Below are 16,504 nucleotides of genomic sequence, written 5' to 3' on the forward strand. Positions count from 1 at the left end.
GAAAAAAAAACGAAAAAAGAATTAGGGTTTTTTTCTCACTCGAACTTCAAGAACTCATATGGCAAAATCAGACAATGAGACAAATTTCATTGGATCAGTAAGGCTTTCCCTGGTCTGAGTTAACCCCCTCGAAATCCGAACCAACTTGAGATTTCGTCGGGTTGTTCAACATGAAAAGTGACTTGACCTGAGATCCATGATGTCTAAACCTGACCTAAGGTATTTTCAAGTTATTTGCTCCGTTTGGTTGCCATTAAATTTTTTATCCTAGGAGCTTTTTAATCCCAACAGTGAAGTCAACGGGATTTGCTAGGTTTTTTTTTTTCCTACAATTCCTAAAATTCCCGCCAAAATTTAGGGGTGTCATTACCAAATATGGGAAGGGAGGAGAGAGAGGGAAGAGAGAGAAAGAGAGATGACATCATTCCCTAGAAAAGAAAAAGAGGGGACAAGAAGTTCATGTCATACTCATAAGCAATTATTACAAGAGTGGGATTAAAAAAATTCTAGTGCTAAAAGGCAACCAAACATGGGATGGGATGAAAATTTTACTAAAAACTTCCCAGGTTTTAAATTTTACTGGCAACCAAACAGACCTGATAATTGCACTAACTCACCCTGTCTTTTTTGGTTTAACCGCCTTCTGTGAGCTTTTTGGGAATTTTAATAGACATTTGACAGCCTGATAAGCAATAAAAGAAAAGGAGAATTAGTGCAATTATAAAAAATGTGATGGTGCGAATATCAACACCAAACAAATTTCCATGAAACTTTTGTACCTGCTTCTTGGATTGGCCATTGAAAAAAATCACAGCAACGGGATGATCATATCCATTCAGTAATTGCTCAAAAAGCTGATCAACGGTCCGCATTTAACCGAACAAGATCATCCATTAGCTACTCATCATGTAAAGCGTGTAAGCCGCCTCATGTACTGCTATGGGTATTTTGGTCATTTCACTCTTTGTTGCCCTTCTCGCCGCGCATTTTAGATTAAACTCTTTTCTACTCATTAAGCGAGAAACGGATAGAGTTGCAGAGATTTTTTTACTCTCTCTCTCAAACAGAAAAGCAAGATGTTTTCAAACCCTAATTTTCATGGCAGACCTAAACCCCCTACATTTTTCCAACCTCTTCGCTCGCGAAAACTCTTCTTCTCATTCTGCCCTAACTTTCTACATTGCAGGAAACCTCCCTTCTCTTCATTTTCTTCGTTATCGGCCAGGAAGATAAACAGACACGGAATTCGAGCTTCTGAAACCAGCGCTTCTTTTGAGGGAATGCATTATGTGCCTCAGCCTTACTCTGTCAAGATCCCTGTTGGTGATAGACACGTGAGTTTTGTATATTTTTGCACTGTTTGATTCATATGGTTGATATCTAGATGTTTTTGAAGGAGTTTCTCATTTCTTTCTTTCTTTTCTTTTGCAAATTGGAATTTTCCTCTTTGTTGTGTGTGTGTGTTTTTTTTTTTTTTTTCATTTCATTTTTTTGGGTATTCTTTTGCGAAACAATCACTTACTCCAAAAGCTTAAGCTGTTAGAGTTGTTATTTAGTCATTTATACTTCAACACTTTCCCTCACGCGTGGCCCCTCTTTTTTCTTGGGTTGGCCGTAGACGTGGATTTTTAATTTTAAGGAGTTGTTGGGTTTTGAACCCAGGACATGGCATGAGGCAATCGCTGTGATACCATGTGAAACAACCAATTACTCCATAAGCTTAAGATAGTAGAGTTGGTATTATTTAATCATTTAGGGTATGTTTTGCTGACAGGAATTGTTTTTCATGATAAATTGGGCGTCGGAGATGAGGGTGAAATCGCTAAAAATTAGGAAATACAATCCCGGAAACTAGTGTCTCCGGTGATGAGAAGTTGCTAAAATTCCGGAAGTTTAAGATCGTAGAGTTGGTGTCATTTAATCATTTATGGCATGTTTGGCTGCCAGGAATTGTTTTTCAGGATAAATTGGGTGTCTCCGAGTGGGGATGAGTGAAATTGCTAAAAATCAGGAAACACAATCCTGGAAACTAGTGTCTCCGGTGATGAGAAATTGCTAAAATTCCAGAAAAAAGTCGATCTGGAATTTTAGCAACTTCTCATCATAGGAGACGATAGTTTCTGGGATTGTGTTTCCTGATTATTAGCGATTTCACCCTGATCTCCACTTGGAGACGCCTGATTTATTATGAAAAACAATTCCTGGCAGCCAAATGTGCCCTTATACTTCAATAACTTTTTGTTTTTGGATATTTCGAGGAATGTTATTTCTTACTCAGTTGTTTCAAATTATGCTTCCTAGGAGTTTTTTATAGTAATTGCTTTTTTTTTTTTGAGATGGTAATAAGGTTCATTCAATAAAGGATGACCGAGATGGTCCACCAAAAGTACAAAAGATATAAGAGCTTTACAACAAGAACTACAAATTTAAGGTGGCAAAAAGTCAAAACACACCAAACCAAGTCTCCCTACACCAGCCCTGGCTAATGAATCCACTTCACTATTAGCAGACCTCCTAACATGTCTGAATATTATAGACAATCTAGAAACGAGATCGGTAATCTCATCAAAGAACGATGCAAATCTCCATGGTGGGACCACCGAGCCAGTCAACCATCTCACCACGTTCTTAGAATCACCCTCCACAATAACCGTGTCAAGAATATCTCTACCCAGCTGTTTAATGTCCCCCCAATACCAGCTGGACCCGGATTACCCAAACTAGAACCATCAAAGTTAAGCCTGACCAGATTGTCAGGCGGGGCCTCCCAACTTTGGACAATCCTTGGCCGGATCTCCCTACTGAAGCAAACCTCGTGCCAACCCTCCTATAGATCAAAAGCCAATACAAATCGGAAAAGAGGCAGGCATCTTACCCAAGTAATAGTCAATGCTATCACTTTGATATGTAAATAATACGGCATTTTGGCAGACCCATCAAATATTCTAGAATTTCTCTAATTCCAAATAAGCCACCAAGTAGCAAGAAGGCATAATCTCCAAAGCATCTTACCCTTCCTTCTCCATGTCACCGCCTCCTAGCAAAGAACCAACTTAGGGACTGTGAGGGGAAAACCCAACAAATGCCGAATCTAGATAGAATATAACTCCATATTACTCTAGCAAGTCTGCAATGAATGAACAAATACTCTACGGATTCCCCATCCACCACGCACAACGGGCAATGATCAACCAACCACATTCCACGTTTTCGAAGGAAGTTTATCGTTTGAATCCGCCCACCTTTTTTACAGTAATTGTGTTCCAAAGTTTTTTCTATTTTCTCTTCCCCATTTGAGTTATCGAGTTATCCTATTTGTCATTTTGCATTTTGGCCACATTCAATTTGTCAAATTTACAACAAATTTTCATCCGAGAATCTTCTACCTCTGCCTCGTGCTGGAATGCACATTAACTTGGGAAATCTCAGTTCAAAACTTTAAATCCCAACAACATAAACCTTATGGGTCGGTTGATCAAACTGTAAAGTTAAGCATGGTAGTTTTAAATCATAAAAAAGTAGGTTAAATTACTTCATAGAGGCCTGATGTTTTGTGCCATAGGCTGCACGAATAGCTTGAATCACTTCCTGGTGGTCATGTGGTCCACCTTGGATGGGTGGATGAAAATCAAAGCTTTGGATTTTGTTGAAAAGTCAGAACTTCTATTGACCTCACCCGAGGGGAGTTTCACCTCCTATTCCCACTCGTTCTACCTTTCGATCTTTGAATTTATATATTATGCGATGAGTATGTGTTCTATGGTTCCCTCTGTTTTTTGGGAATCCTTCTCTATTTCTAGCTACAATGGGATCTAATTGCCTAAAAGTAGCTCAATTCTCTCCGGTTATCTTTTACCCAAGCCATCTACCTTATTGTTTATCAATCTTAGTATGCTTGAGTGCAAGGTATTAAATTTCGGTTTTGGTATGAAATTTTGGTAGAAATCTTGTAAATTCACAAAAACATTTTGGTACAAAATCACAGTCGAAATGGTTTTTTTTTTTTTTTGTCTTTTTAGAATATATTAAAGGAATATTGTAGTTTTTCTCTTTTCTGCAGTGGAGTTGATTTTTTTTAGGGTTTTTGTCGAAATGTCTTTGTTTCTTATTTGAAAAGTTGCACGTTTCGCATATTTCAACCGGAACATGAATGAAATCTCGAGATTTCTGACAAAATTCCGAAATTTCAGACGAAATCTTGTATTTTTTTCGAATCCAAGTGGATTTCGCTTCGGTAGCAGCAGAAATCGAAATATTTTGGCCAAAACAAAATGTTTTAGCCGAAATTTAAAACCATGCTTCAGTGATGATAATCTGAGATATCCTTTTGAAGGTCCAATATCTCCAAGATCAAGATCGCCGATGTCCATGGACCTAGTGAATGATTTGATGCCCATAATATCACATTTCTTGAATCTCCCCTTCCATCAAAAGATCCTCAATCTTAAAAGTACAAAGGTCTATAAGTGAAGCGCTTGGGTCTTAAGCATTTGACGTAGTCACTGACCTTAGTAGCTGAAATAATACTGCCTATAATCTTCGTGGTCCTCCACTAAGCCGCTTTGTTTGGGGCAGTAAGTTTAGGCATCACTTCATACAGATAAAACAAGACTTTAGAGATAATTTTATACACAACCCTACCAAACTGATGGGCCTAGCCGCCTAGGTTCCTAGGTGTTTGACTTGTTTCACACTTCAAGATTCAAAGCAATTATGTAGACGTTGAGGGCCCTGATCATTTAATCATGATAGAAGAATTCTCCCCAATAACCTCTCAAAACTCTTGGAAGAAGGCTGTAGAGAAACCATTTGCCGCAGGGACTGTATCCTTGTTTAGAGCAAAATGGACGAGGCAAACTTCCTCCAAATTATCATTCTCCAGGGCATGGTTTTAAACTTCTACCGAAACCGATGCGAAATGATTGAAATGTTTCCGTTTCCCTCCTCACCAAAACCGAAACCGAAACTTGAAACATACTAAAATCAATATCGTACGTGTATTAGTGATATAGTATATTAGTATACTCAACTCAACTCAACTAAGCCTTTGTCCCAAACGGATATACTATATTAGTATGTGTTACATATTTATCTTTATATGAATTGCATGTGGAATGTAATATATGTATTATGTATACAAATCTATATAAATTACATGTGAAATGTGGTATGTATTGAATAATCAGACATGCACTCAGTAGGTGTTTGATGTTGTCAAATCATTATGGATGGTTTTCTTGTTCATGTGATGGTTTCTGAGTGTGTATTTTGTGTTGATTCTATCATTTCCCGAAGTTTCATCTTAAAATTCTATCATTGACATATGTTTCCATGATTTTACAACACTTCCACCGAAATTTCCAACCGAAACCGAAATGTTTCCGTTTTCATGGCAACCGAGACCGAAATTTTAAATCTTTCTTCAGGGTAAAGAGACATGGGATATCTTCATAAATCTAGGGATGCCACTCTTGATTTGCACGTAACATGGAGGAGAAATAGCCAATTATTGCCATTCAAAGAAAGAAGAAGAAAAGAAACAGCCGATTATTACCTCCTCTATACCTTCTCTTGATTCAAAGATTTCATTTCTGGGGGAAAAAAAGAAAAACAAATCAACAAGGCTTGGGACGATAACCTAGAGGGAGCTAACTGATTGCAGTTCTTTAGGTCTACTAAGATAGGCGATATCTGGGTCTAACATAAGATAACCACAAGATGATAACCTCCATTTAGAGGTATAGCTTGGAGATGTGTCCGTCCAGCATGGGATGTGTAGGCAGAGAATGCCAACTATCTTTTTTTTTGAAATCTTGCTCTTATATTATTCGACCTCGATGCTATTTCTTCCAATGTGAGTGATTTTCGACCAATTTTCCATTGCCTTCCAATGGAATGTACTTTCTCCTTAGGCCATACAACTGGAAGAAACCTTTCCCTAGAAATGAATTGTGGGCATTTTTTTTACCTGAACTTCAATGCTCTAGTCAGACAAATAGCTGAAATCGGCCTTGTTTTACATAAATTTACCAATAAGCCATTTCCTGATTGAATCAAGTTCCGTAAATATTCCTCATTATGGATGCAATGCGTGCTGTGCTTAACATCCTAATCAAATGAGTTTGGAGTTGGAACCAGTAGGGTCAAGCCCTTGACCAGGGACTCCCACAGAAGTTGGGTCATCCATTTATTTGTAAGAATTAGCAAAACGAACTTAGCTTAGGATCTGGCGGATTTTTTAAGTATCTCCCTGAAATCCAATTCACTGGATGCCCTTATTTATCACCGGAGGACTTCTGTTCTTTTCTTTTCTGTTGTTTCAGGAGAACCTGGGAAGGTGTCTTTTTCCCGGACCTCAGTTATTAGTATTGCTCTTGTCTGATTGCATGTTTTGGGGTTAAAATTTATTCCCTTCATTCATTGATGCAGATATTAGTCGAAACGGGTCTTATTGGAAGACAGGCTAGTGGTGCTGTTACTGTAACTGATGGGGAAACTGTAAGTTTGTGTACTTTTTGTGCCTTGGATTCCTATGTGAGAAATGGATGTGTGACATGTATTATTGATTCTTTTAGTAAGAAATTTATTTTCATGCTCAACTTTTTCTCAGAATTTTGATTCATTGGAAACTTCTTCTTAACAAGGGGCGCTTCCATGTGGAATTGTCTGCACTGAATTACACACATGGTTTCTAGCCACTTTGTAAAACATAGCATTTAGTTGTTTTAGTTGTGTAAGCAAGTGGTTGAACACCTTCAATTTTTCTTTGTTTTATTTCTTTCCTTTGATTAAATTATACAGAATTTTTTGCCTCTTACTTCAATTTAATTAAATCATTACTCAGTAACTGCCAAAGAATTCACATTTTTTATTGTTCATTTCTTGTAAGCTTACAGTATTCATGTTCTATAATTAATTGCCCCCATTGAACTCATAATATGAGAATAAACTTGTGTGACGGTTCCTTGTTTAGTCTGACAAATGAAAAATTAATTTAGGGAAACGATATCAGCACAGCCCTATTTTGATATCTTTGCTAACCGATCTTGTCTTTTAGTGTTTAAAAAGCTGTCAAAAGGTTATTACATTTTCCAAAAAACTCTCATGAGCCTATTAAAGAAAACACAGGTGGGTTTGTGCAAATATCAATATAAGGTTTTGCTGATAACATTTCCCTTAATTTATAAGGAGATTCAGCATGAAGGGAAACTTGACATAGATTGCCCTAGATGTACAATTTTCTTTTTTAAATGAACTTCCTAAAGTTTTTTAAATGAAAATGTTGATGATTTTTATTTATTTTTATTAGTTTTGAATGATTTATTTCTTTTGAAATGGTTTTTTAATTGACATGATTTTTTTAATTGAAATTGTGATAATTTTTTCAACTATATTCCTTATTGAAAGAATCTTTAATATTGGAATGTTTGGTTCCAGGAATTTTCTGAACTATGTAAACAGGATAAAACCAGCCTTTATAAAACCTGGTTTACCTCTCAGAAAACCAATCCGCCAAGTCTTTGAACCCCACAATCTCTTTTCACTACCTCTAATATGGATTTTTACCTGAGTATATTAAATGGGATCATGCTTGCATCTCTTGGTATGTAAAAGGGAATATGATACGCAGGGTCCATAAGGAGCTATGAGTTTTTTGCATTTGCTGATCTCACTAAGCATATTGTGCATTTTATTACTTGTACAAGTTACACTATCAGGGTTCTTAAAAGCATACCTAAATATCTGTAAACAATGAATTTCCCCTCTCTCTCTATATATTTTTTTATGGGTTTATCCACATGCTTTTCCAATTAAGCTTGTGAGTATCAGTTATACAGACTCAGGTCACACATCCACTGTGGGTAATTAGCCACATGATGCACATTGATACACGTGGTTCTGCTTGCAAATCACACGTTGAGTTTTATAAAAAATAAGTCAAAATTTGACACTCCTATGTTGCTTGTGGACTCCATTTTGAGTTATCCATATAGCACACATGATCAGGAAAAAAGCTAATATGTAATACCTCTTGTTTTTTCGTAACACATTGAAAGATAATTAATCCAAGAATTAGGAGAATAAAATTTCAGTTTACTCTCTGGTGGATTCCCACAGTTTGGGTTTCTTTTGGAAATTGTGAATGAAAAGGAAAAATTGAGGTGTCATACTGTGTATTGGCGATACGACTGATATCTATTGGTTTGGACATTGGCTGTAATCCGGCTTGATTTGGATATTTAAAACCTTGGAAGAGATTCCTGTAGCTTCATTCCGTGGATCAGCCTTAGATGCGATGCTTCTGACCCAATAAATCGTCAGATCTTGTACTTTTTGTGGTTGTGGGTTTTGGCATTGAATGTGGACAAAAGGCAAACTTAGATGCGGATTACTTAATAATAATAGGTTTAAGTGTTATATATATATGGGGATCATGTACCTTGGGTCATCGAGTTCCTTTGTATTTTTTTTCTTATTACATGTTGAAGCCTTTGTTAGAGGTGGTCGAAGTCTATGAATAGGGGTATTTTACTCATTATCACAATCTCACACACACACACACACACACACACACACACACACACACACTAGTAAAGAACCCTGTGCGCCGCATGGGCCGACAAAGAACTGTACGGACCACATTATAGGTTGATCCAAACCGTTCATGTGATGGAACACAACATCAATAGGTTGTGCCCGTAAAATCATTTCCATAGGCTGATCCTAGCCCTCCAACCTATAGAGGTTTCCATAATTAAAAAAGCATAAAGGAGGGGGGTAGGATTGAAATTATGTGGCTTTAATGGGTGCGTTTGTTAAAAAGCATAAAGGAGGGGGTATGATTGAAAATATGTGGGTTGAATGGGTGCCTTTGTTAAAAAAAGTCAAAAAAAGTGATGTGTAATTCTCATAGAATTTTGGGAGAAATTCAAATAATTCTCTCCTTTTCTCTTCTGCTATATATATATATATATATATATATATATATATCACTTGTATTGAGTTATTTTGATGAATGATAAATTAGAGTTTAGAGTTTAGACTCCTCGTTAGAATTCCATTCTCTTCTTTGATGGGAATTTGTGCATGGCCTAGATGAATGCGTACCTCTAGATCTTTCACAATATGGATCTTCATAATCATCTATAAAACTAAAATGAACATTCTAAAATAAATTACATACCTTAAGCTTGATGGTAATTGGGTGTCTTGCCTTGGGAACTTCCAAATTAGGGAACCTCAAACTTCCCTCCTATCATATTCTCTTCAATTCTCTCCATTAATTAGTGGTTGGTTGCATTATCGGAGCTATAGGCCCTCTCTCCTATGTTTATAGAGAAACCTAAGAGGTTAGAGCTAGGAGATGGAGTCTTCTTGACCGGGAAACATGTGATCCTTCAAAATTCGTACTGTGCCTCTAGGTGCAAGATAGTGCCCTAAAAGACTATATTCCATGTAATATTTTTTCAATCAAGGCTGATCTCATAATCCAATTAATCAGAGAATATTACATAATGGTCTCTCTCCTTATCCTTTTATCATATGTGGCTAATTATCACTACCTGGCCCATGTGAGGACAACCATACATTCCGATTTCATTCAAAGCAATTGGTTTATTGTCTTTATTCTACACTTTTCTGTTCATTGAGATGTCATATGTTCAAAGAAAAAAATAAAAGAAAAAGAGGGAACTACTTTCTTATTAGAGTTTTTATTATGTATACTGATGTTATCCTGTAACTTCTCTCCATTTAGTAGTTAGCATATTTATATTTTATTATCAGAGTTAAATTCACTCACTCCTTGATATTTATTCCCTACCTAATTACCTTTTTATGCTTTTTTGGTAGATTCTCTACACATCTGTTTGTCTGGCTGATGTTCCAAGTGAGCCAGCTGATTTTTTCCCTCTCTTCGTAAATTATCAAGAGCGTTTTTCTGCTGCTGGTCGGACTAGGTATGATTTTCTTGACACTTTGATTTTATAGCAAGATCCTGTATGATGATTTTTACACTGCTTTTGGCATTACATCATTTCAGTGGCGGTTTTTTCAAACGAGAAGGGAGGGCTAAAGATCATGAGGTGTGAGGAATTACCTTTGTAAATTTACATCTTAGCTCATATTCACGACACAGTTTTTTTTGTATATCCACACCATTTCTCATAAGTGTTTTGATGAATCATGAGAATGCATATTCTTTTTTTTTTTTTTTTTTGGAATGGTGTGAGAATGTATATTCTATTCCTTCTGTTTCTGTTTCGGAGGAAAAACAGATTTTTTAGTGTTATTTTTCCAAGTTTGCATTTGGTATGGCTAAAGAAGAGCGTGTTCTGATAATAAATCAGCTATTTTTCCTTTGAATGGTAGCCAAATATTATAATGAAAAGACTGAGATGGTCAAAGTAAAAGAGTAATTACAAAGTGAAAGTCAAGGCGGCAAGATATCAAACAAAGCCAAGGCTTCTTTAGAAACTCCTTCTCTAGCTAAATTGCCCACCACTGAGTTGGCAGATCACCGAATATGATGGAACGCTATCGAGGAAGGTCCAAATCTATCAAACATCTCGTCAAAGAAACTATCAAACCTCCACGGGTGATTTTGAGAGCCACTTAGCTATCGAATAACATTTAGGGAGTCTCCTTCAACCACGACTTTATCCATTTGGTTTCGATCAATAGCTTTACCCCTTGGTGAACAACCCGAACTTCTCCTTCGGAGGCATCCGCTACTCCAGTTGGCCTTGCAAAGGCCCAAATCACTTCCCCAATATCATTTCTAAGGACGCCGCCAATCCCGGTAGGACCAGGGTTCCCTAGACTCAAACCATCAAAATTCAACTCGAGGAGGCCTAAAGGAGGAGCTCTCAAACTTGGTTGATCTTTTAGGAGGCTCCCAAACTTGATACTAAATCAACTATTAGTCAGTTTCCTTTTCACTTTGATGTTTTTGAAAATGCAATGTTAGGCCCAAGTATGATGGTGGCAACCCGAGAGAGAGGAGGGGGTATGAATTGGGTGTCTCTAAAACATTTACCCATTTCAAAACAACGAACCAATTTTAGCCCAAATTGAAGTTAGATGATCAATTAACAAATTAAAGCAAGAAAGATAAATCTAAGTGCAAGAAATATAAAGAGAGTTAGAAGAAGTGCACCAAAGATTTGAAGTGGTTCGGTCCTCAAACCTACGAGGCCTACTCCACTCCACCAACAAAATAGGTTGATGGCTTCGCTATTTGACCTTCTTAACTTGGCGAACATCGTGCCGTTTACAATCCGAATGCTTTAACCTTGGTGGTGAACTCCACCACGGAGAGAGAGCTCCGCTTCTCCGGACACTCGTCCAATTACAATGATGATTCAAGAAAGAAAGAAACAAGAAAATCCCTTTCAAAGGGTTACAATCTTGATGTAGAATATGTACAATGAAAGCTCCTAATCCAATCTTTGTCTTTGAATCAAGAGAGGCTTAAGGATGTTCTTTAACTCAATATGTTTTTAAATGAGGCTTAGGGTGTGTTAGAATGATGTTTAAGAAGGTTAGAGACCTTTATATAGACAAGGGAGACCAAAACTAGCAGTTATAGGGCTCCCAACGGCTAGTACAGAGGCTACCGATGGAGTTCCGAGCTAGCCGTTACACCTTTTTTTTTGGACGAGAAGCCTCCACGGAATTCCGTGATATCCTACGGAATTCCGACCTTGGAGCTCTGTGGGATCTCACAGAGTTCCGTAACTGGGTTCCAGATTTCAACGGCTAACTTGTAAAACCCATATCTCCTTCGTTTCTTATCGGATTTCGACGTTCTTGTGCTTTACGGATATTAGAAGAAGGAGATCTATCTGTTAAAAATATTTAAAAATGTTTTAAACTTATTATGATAGGATTTTGTCCAATGGTCATTCATGCAAGTGCCAAATTGATGCTTTTCATATATGGGCTCACTTTGGCACTTGGGCTTTGGGTCCATGTGTTCTTCCCTTATCCTTTTATATTCTTTGTGACCTTATTAATGCCTCCTTGATGCCTTTAATAGATCCTAAGCTAATGATTGGACTTTTACATTCTAAGACTTGACAAACACTAGATATCTTCAATGACTTCATCTCTTCAAGTCTTTACTGTTATCATGGATCATCTTTTGGCTCCACAAGCTCTTCATGAATGTTCCAAGCCTTCATATTTATTTTGGCTTCTCATCTTGATCTTTATGATAGTTTCTATCCATGATCCATTCCATTTCCCTTGACTTTGACTTTGACTTTTACTGATTGGATTTCCAAAACATGCACTAAAACATCAAACACATTAGAGTTAACAACACAAATCAACTTGTGTTTGGAATCATCAAAACATAGAAGATTGCCAAGGTGAGAGCCATTGGGCTAACAATCTCCCTCCTTTTGATGATGACAACACACAAGATGATTTCCACTTATAAGCACATAATTCCAAAACTTCTCCCCCTTTGTCATCAACAAAAAGAAGGGATGGGAGTTGAACATAAGGGAATAAAAATATGCAAGATAAACTCCCCCTTAGTCAAGGCATATATCAAATCTAAACTCCCCCTTATTAAATATAAAAATGCAAAACAAGGGGGGGTAATAAACAAAATGGGTTTTATAAGTAAAGCACATACAAGCTCCCCCTAAATCAAATCTCTCCTTATTTGAAGATAAAAAAGAATGTATGGGGACAATCATCAAAACATACATTGCCAAGGTATGAGATACATCAATTTAAACAAGAACCTTGGGCACAAATTACCAAAATTATAAATATGTTCAATTGAAAGCGCAAGCCCCTAATCTAATGCAAAGGTATAGATAACCTACTTTGGGGCTTTTCGACCCCAAACCAACTGTTCCAATAGGTTTAGATTTACCTAAAGTACTCTTTTCAATCCAAATCATCTTAGTCTTCGGTAAAAATCTAACAACACAATTACTTTTAAAATGTCATAATCTACCACAAAAATGGCATTTTGTACAACAAGTAGAGGGACATGCTATGTTACAAGAAAATTTAGGATTTTCAAAACTTTTCTTCTCTTGTAAATTTTGGTTTTCAAAAAACAATTTCTCATTTTTTTTCTCAATTGATTTGCATATTTGAATCAAGTCATAGTTAACACTAATCAAGTCTTTGTTCATTTGATTCAAAGCATCATTTTTGAGCGAGAAATCATCAATTTCCATTTTCAAAGAATCTATCTCTTTTAGCAAATTGGAAATAAAAGTTTTGAGATCCTTTTCAATTTGTAAAGACCTCAAATTTTTGCAAAGAACCTCAATCTTATCATGTGTATGAGATGCACTTTCATTTACTAATGCTAAATGACAAACATGATTTTTATAGATATTCTTAAGAGCAATCCAAATTTCATTTGCATTCTTACATTTTGAAATTTTCTCAAACACATGAGGAGCTAAAGAACAACAAATTTCAATTATAGATTTAACATTTAAGTCTTGCAATTTCAAATCATTTTCCCCCACTTTTTAGAAAATGAAAAACCATTTTTAACCACTTCTAAAATCTCAACATCCAAAGATCCTAGGAAGATCCACATACGGGTTTTCCATAGCTTATAATTGCTTCCATCAAAAGATGGAGGGATAGCGATAGAGTGGCCTACATGAAAATCCATAGGGTTTGCCAAAAAATATCTTTCCCTTGTTAGATTTTAAAAACGTTACCAAAGTTTTAAAAAATCTCTTCTAAGAGCCAAAGCTCTGATATCAAGTGAAAATGCAATGTTAGGCCCAAGTATAACGGTGGCAACCCGAGAGGGGGGGGGGGGGATTGGTTGTCTCTAAAACTTTTACCCTTTTCAAAACAACGAACCAATTTTAGCCCAAATTGAAGTTAGAAGATCAATTAACAAATTAAAGTAAGAAAGACAAATATAAGTGCAAGAAATATGAAGAGAGTTAGAAGAAGTGCACCAAAGATTTAAAGTGGTTCGGTTCTCAAACCCACGAGGCCTACTCCACTCCACCAACAAAATAGGTTGATGGTTTCACTATTTGACCTTTTTAATTTTGGGGAAGATCGTGCCGTTTATAATCCTAACGCTTTAACCTTGGTGGCGAACTCCATCACGGAGAGAGGGCTCCACTTCTCCGTACACTCGCCCAATTACAATGTTGATTCAAGAAAGAAAGAAACGAGAAAATCCCTTTCAAAGGGTTACAATCTTGATGTAGAATATCTACAATGAAAGCTCCTAATCCAATCATTGTCTTTGAATCAAGAGAGGCTCAAGGATGTTCTTTAATTCATTATATATTCACATGAGGCTTAGGGAGTGTTAGAATGATGTTTAAGAAGGTTAGAGACCTTTATATAAGCAAGAAAGACCAAAACTAGCCGTTATAGGGCTCCCAACGGCTAGTACGGAGGCTATCGACGGAGTACCAAGCTAGTCTTTACCCCCTTTTTATTTTGGACCAGAAGCCTCAACGGAATTCCGTGATATCCCATGGAATTTCGAGCTCGGAGCTCCTTGGGATCCCACGGAGTTCCATAACTGGGTTCTAGATTTCAACGGCTAACTTGTAAAATTCATATCTCCTTCGTTTCTTATCGGATTTCGACGTTCTTGTGCTCGATGGATATTAGAAGAAGGAGATCTATCTGTTAAAAATATTTTCAAAAATATTTGAAAATGTTTTGAACCGATTATGATAGGATTTTGTCCAATGGTTATTCATGCAAGTGCCAAATTGATGCTTTTCATATATGGGCTCACTTTGGCACTTGGGTTTTGGGTCCATGTGTTCTTCCCTTGTCCTTTTATATTCTTTGGGACCTTATTAATGCCTCCTTGATGCCTCTAATAGATCTTAAGCTAATGATTGAACTTTTACATTCTAAGACTTGAAAAACACTAGATATCTTCATTGACTTCATCTCTTCAAGTCTTCACTGTTACCATGGATCATCTTTTTGATTCTTTTGGCTCCTCAAGCTCTTCATGAATGTTCCAAGCCTTCATCTTTATTTTGGCTTCTCATCTTGATCTTTATGATAGTTTCTATCCATTATTCATGCCATTTAACCTGACTTAGAGTTTGATTGATTGTATTTCCAAAACATGCACTAAAACATCAAACACATTAGAGTTAACAACACAAATCAACTTGTGTTTGGAATCATCAAAACATAGAAGATTGCCAAGGTGAGAGCCATTAGGCTAACAATTTTAGACAAAGTACAGAATAAGGTATATGCTGGGTAGGAAGCTTTTGAACTCTGATATAATATCATACATACAGGGAGCAATATGTTTCAACCATTTATATAATATTTTTACAATGTTGGACATACGAGCACCAATAATTTTCTGCATTTATATGATGAAACCCTTTCTTTGAGTTCTCTCATGAAGTTCATCTTTAAGACAAATATACAATTGGTCCTAGCATACCCATTTAATTACTCTTGCATTATCTTATGAATTTTATTCATTTTACTCAACCATATACTTTACTTTTGAATTTGTTTGTGTTTTGCTCATATGTGCATTGAAATCAAAGGTTGAATTATCCTTCAAGATGCCGATGTTTTTCTCTGAACTATCCTTCAAGCTGCCGATGCTTTTCTTGGTGGTATGATGTATTGAAATCAAAGGTTTTTCTTGGTCCATGTTCTGTAAGCCTATGATGTAGTCCTTGGAAGGGTTTTACACACTTAATCACTCCAATGTCACTATTGGAATAGATCCAGACTACCGCAGACTGAAAAGTCCAATCACAAGACTAATAAAGCATGATACAACACTGAAACATGTCAATGGACAGATGTAGTGCATAAAGTGAAATTAAACAACAAATAGTTTCTTGGAAATAAATAAGCTCTAATCAAGATAAGAAAGAAGGAAAAAATGAACCACATAAGGGGAATTTTTTTGAAATTAAACCCTGGGCTCAACCCAAGCCCTCACGTTGTAGTTTCATGCAAATGAAGAGAATATTCTAACTTTTCATAAGCCAAATAAACGTAATGTTGAGAGTGGTCGTATTACATACCCACTTATGTGGGCGGTATTTCTGTCTTTTCTATGTAACCCTAATCACACACACACACACAAATATATATATATATATATATATATATATATATATATATATATATGAGGGAACTGTTGGTGCGCTTAAGCTCACCAACCTTATGGTGCGCTTAAGCGCCCAATCACATCGGTCCCACATTTTCTGTGGTGATCCAAACCATTCATTTGCAAGGTCCTATCGTAGATAGGGGGTGTACCAAAAATCAGCTCCATAGGATCATCCTAACCCCTCCATTTGTGGAGGACAAAACTGGGCAGATTTGTGGATGGGTTAGGATGATTCTCCAAAAATGGATGGGTTAGGATGATTCTATGGAGCTGATTTTTGGTACACCCCCCATCTATGTAAGGACCTTGCAAATGAATGGTTTGGATCACCACAGAAAATGTGGGACCCATGTGATTGGGCGCTTAAGCGCACCA

At 36.7% G+C, this 16,504-nt stretch overlaps 1 protein-coding gene across 4 annotated transcripts in view; it reads left to right on the top strand.

Annotated features, from left to right (window-relative positions):
- The first annotated feature begins 1,000 nt into the window (after window positions 1-1,000).
- The window catches only part of RIF10 (polyribonucleotide nucleotidyltransferase), a 78,161-nt gene continuing 62,657 nt past the window's right edge, over window positions 1,001-16,504 (top strand). For all 4 annotated transcript variants that reach the window (XR_013254345.1, XR_013254344.1, XR_013254346.1 and 1 more), the window contains exons 1-4: window positions 1,001-1,334; window positions 6,430-6,498; window positions 9,853-9,959; window positions 10,043-10,085. Coding sequence is in view for 1 of the 4 variants with exons in the window: in XM_077391856.1 (XP_077247971.1) it covers window positions 1,077-1,334; window positions 6,430-6,498; window positions 9,853-9,959; window positions 10,043-10,085 (477 nt within the window). In the remaining 3 variants the exon portion in view is untranslated. The remainder of the gene's footprint in view (window positions 1,335-6,429; window positions 6,499-9,852; window positions 9,960-10,042; window positions 10,086-16,504) is intronic.

The sequence above is a fragment of the Tasmannia lanceolata genome, unplaced genomic scaffold (genome assembly GCF_043159265.1).
Source record: "Tasmannia lanceolata isolate RefF3 unplaced genomic scaffold, GAP_Taslan_0.1 ptg000012l, whole genome shotgun sequence".
Taxonomy (NCBI): domain Eukaryota; kingdom Viridiplantae; phylum Streptophyta; class Magnoliopsida; order Canellales; family Winteraceae; genus Tasmannia; species Tasmannia lanceolata.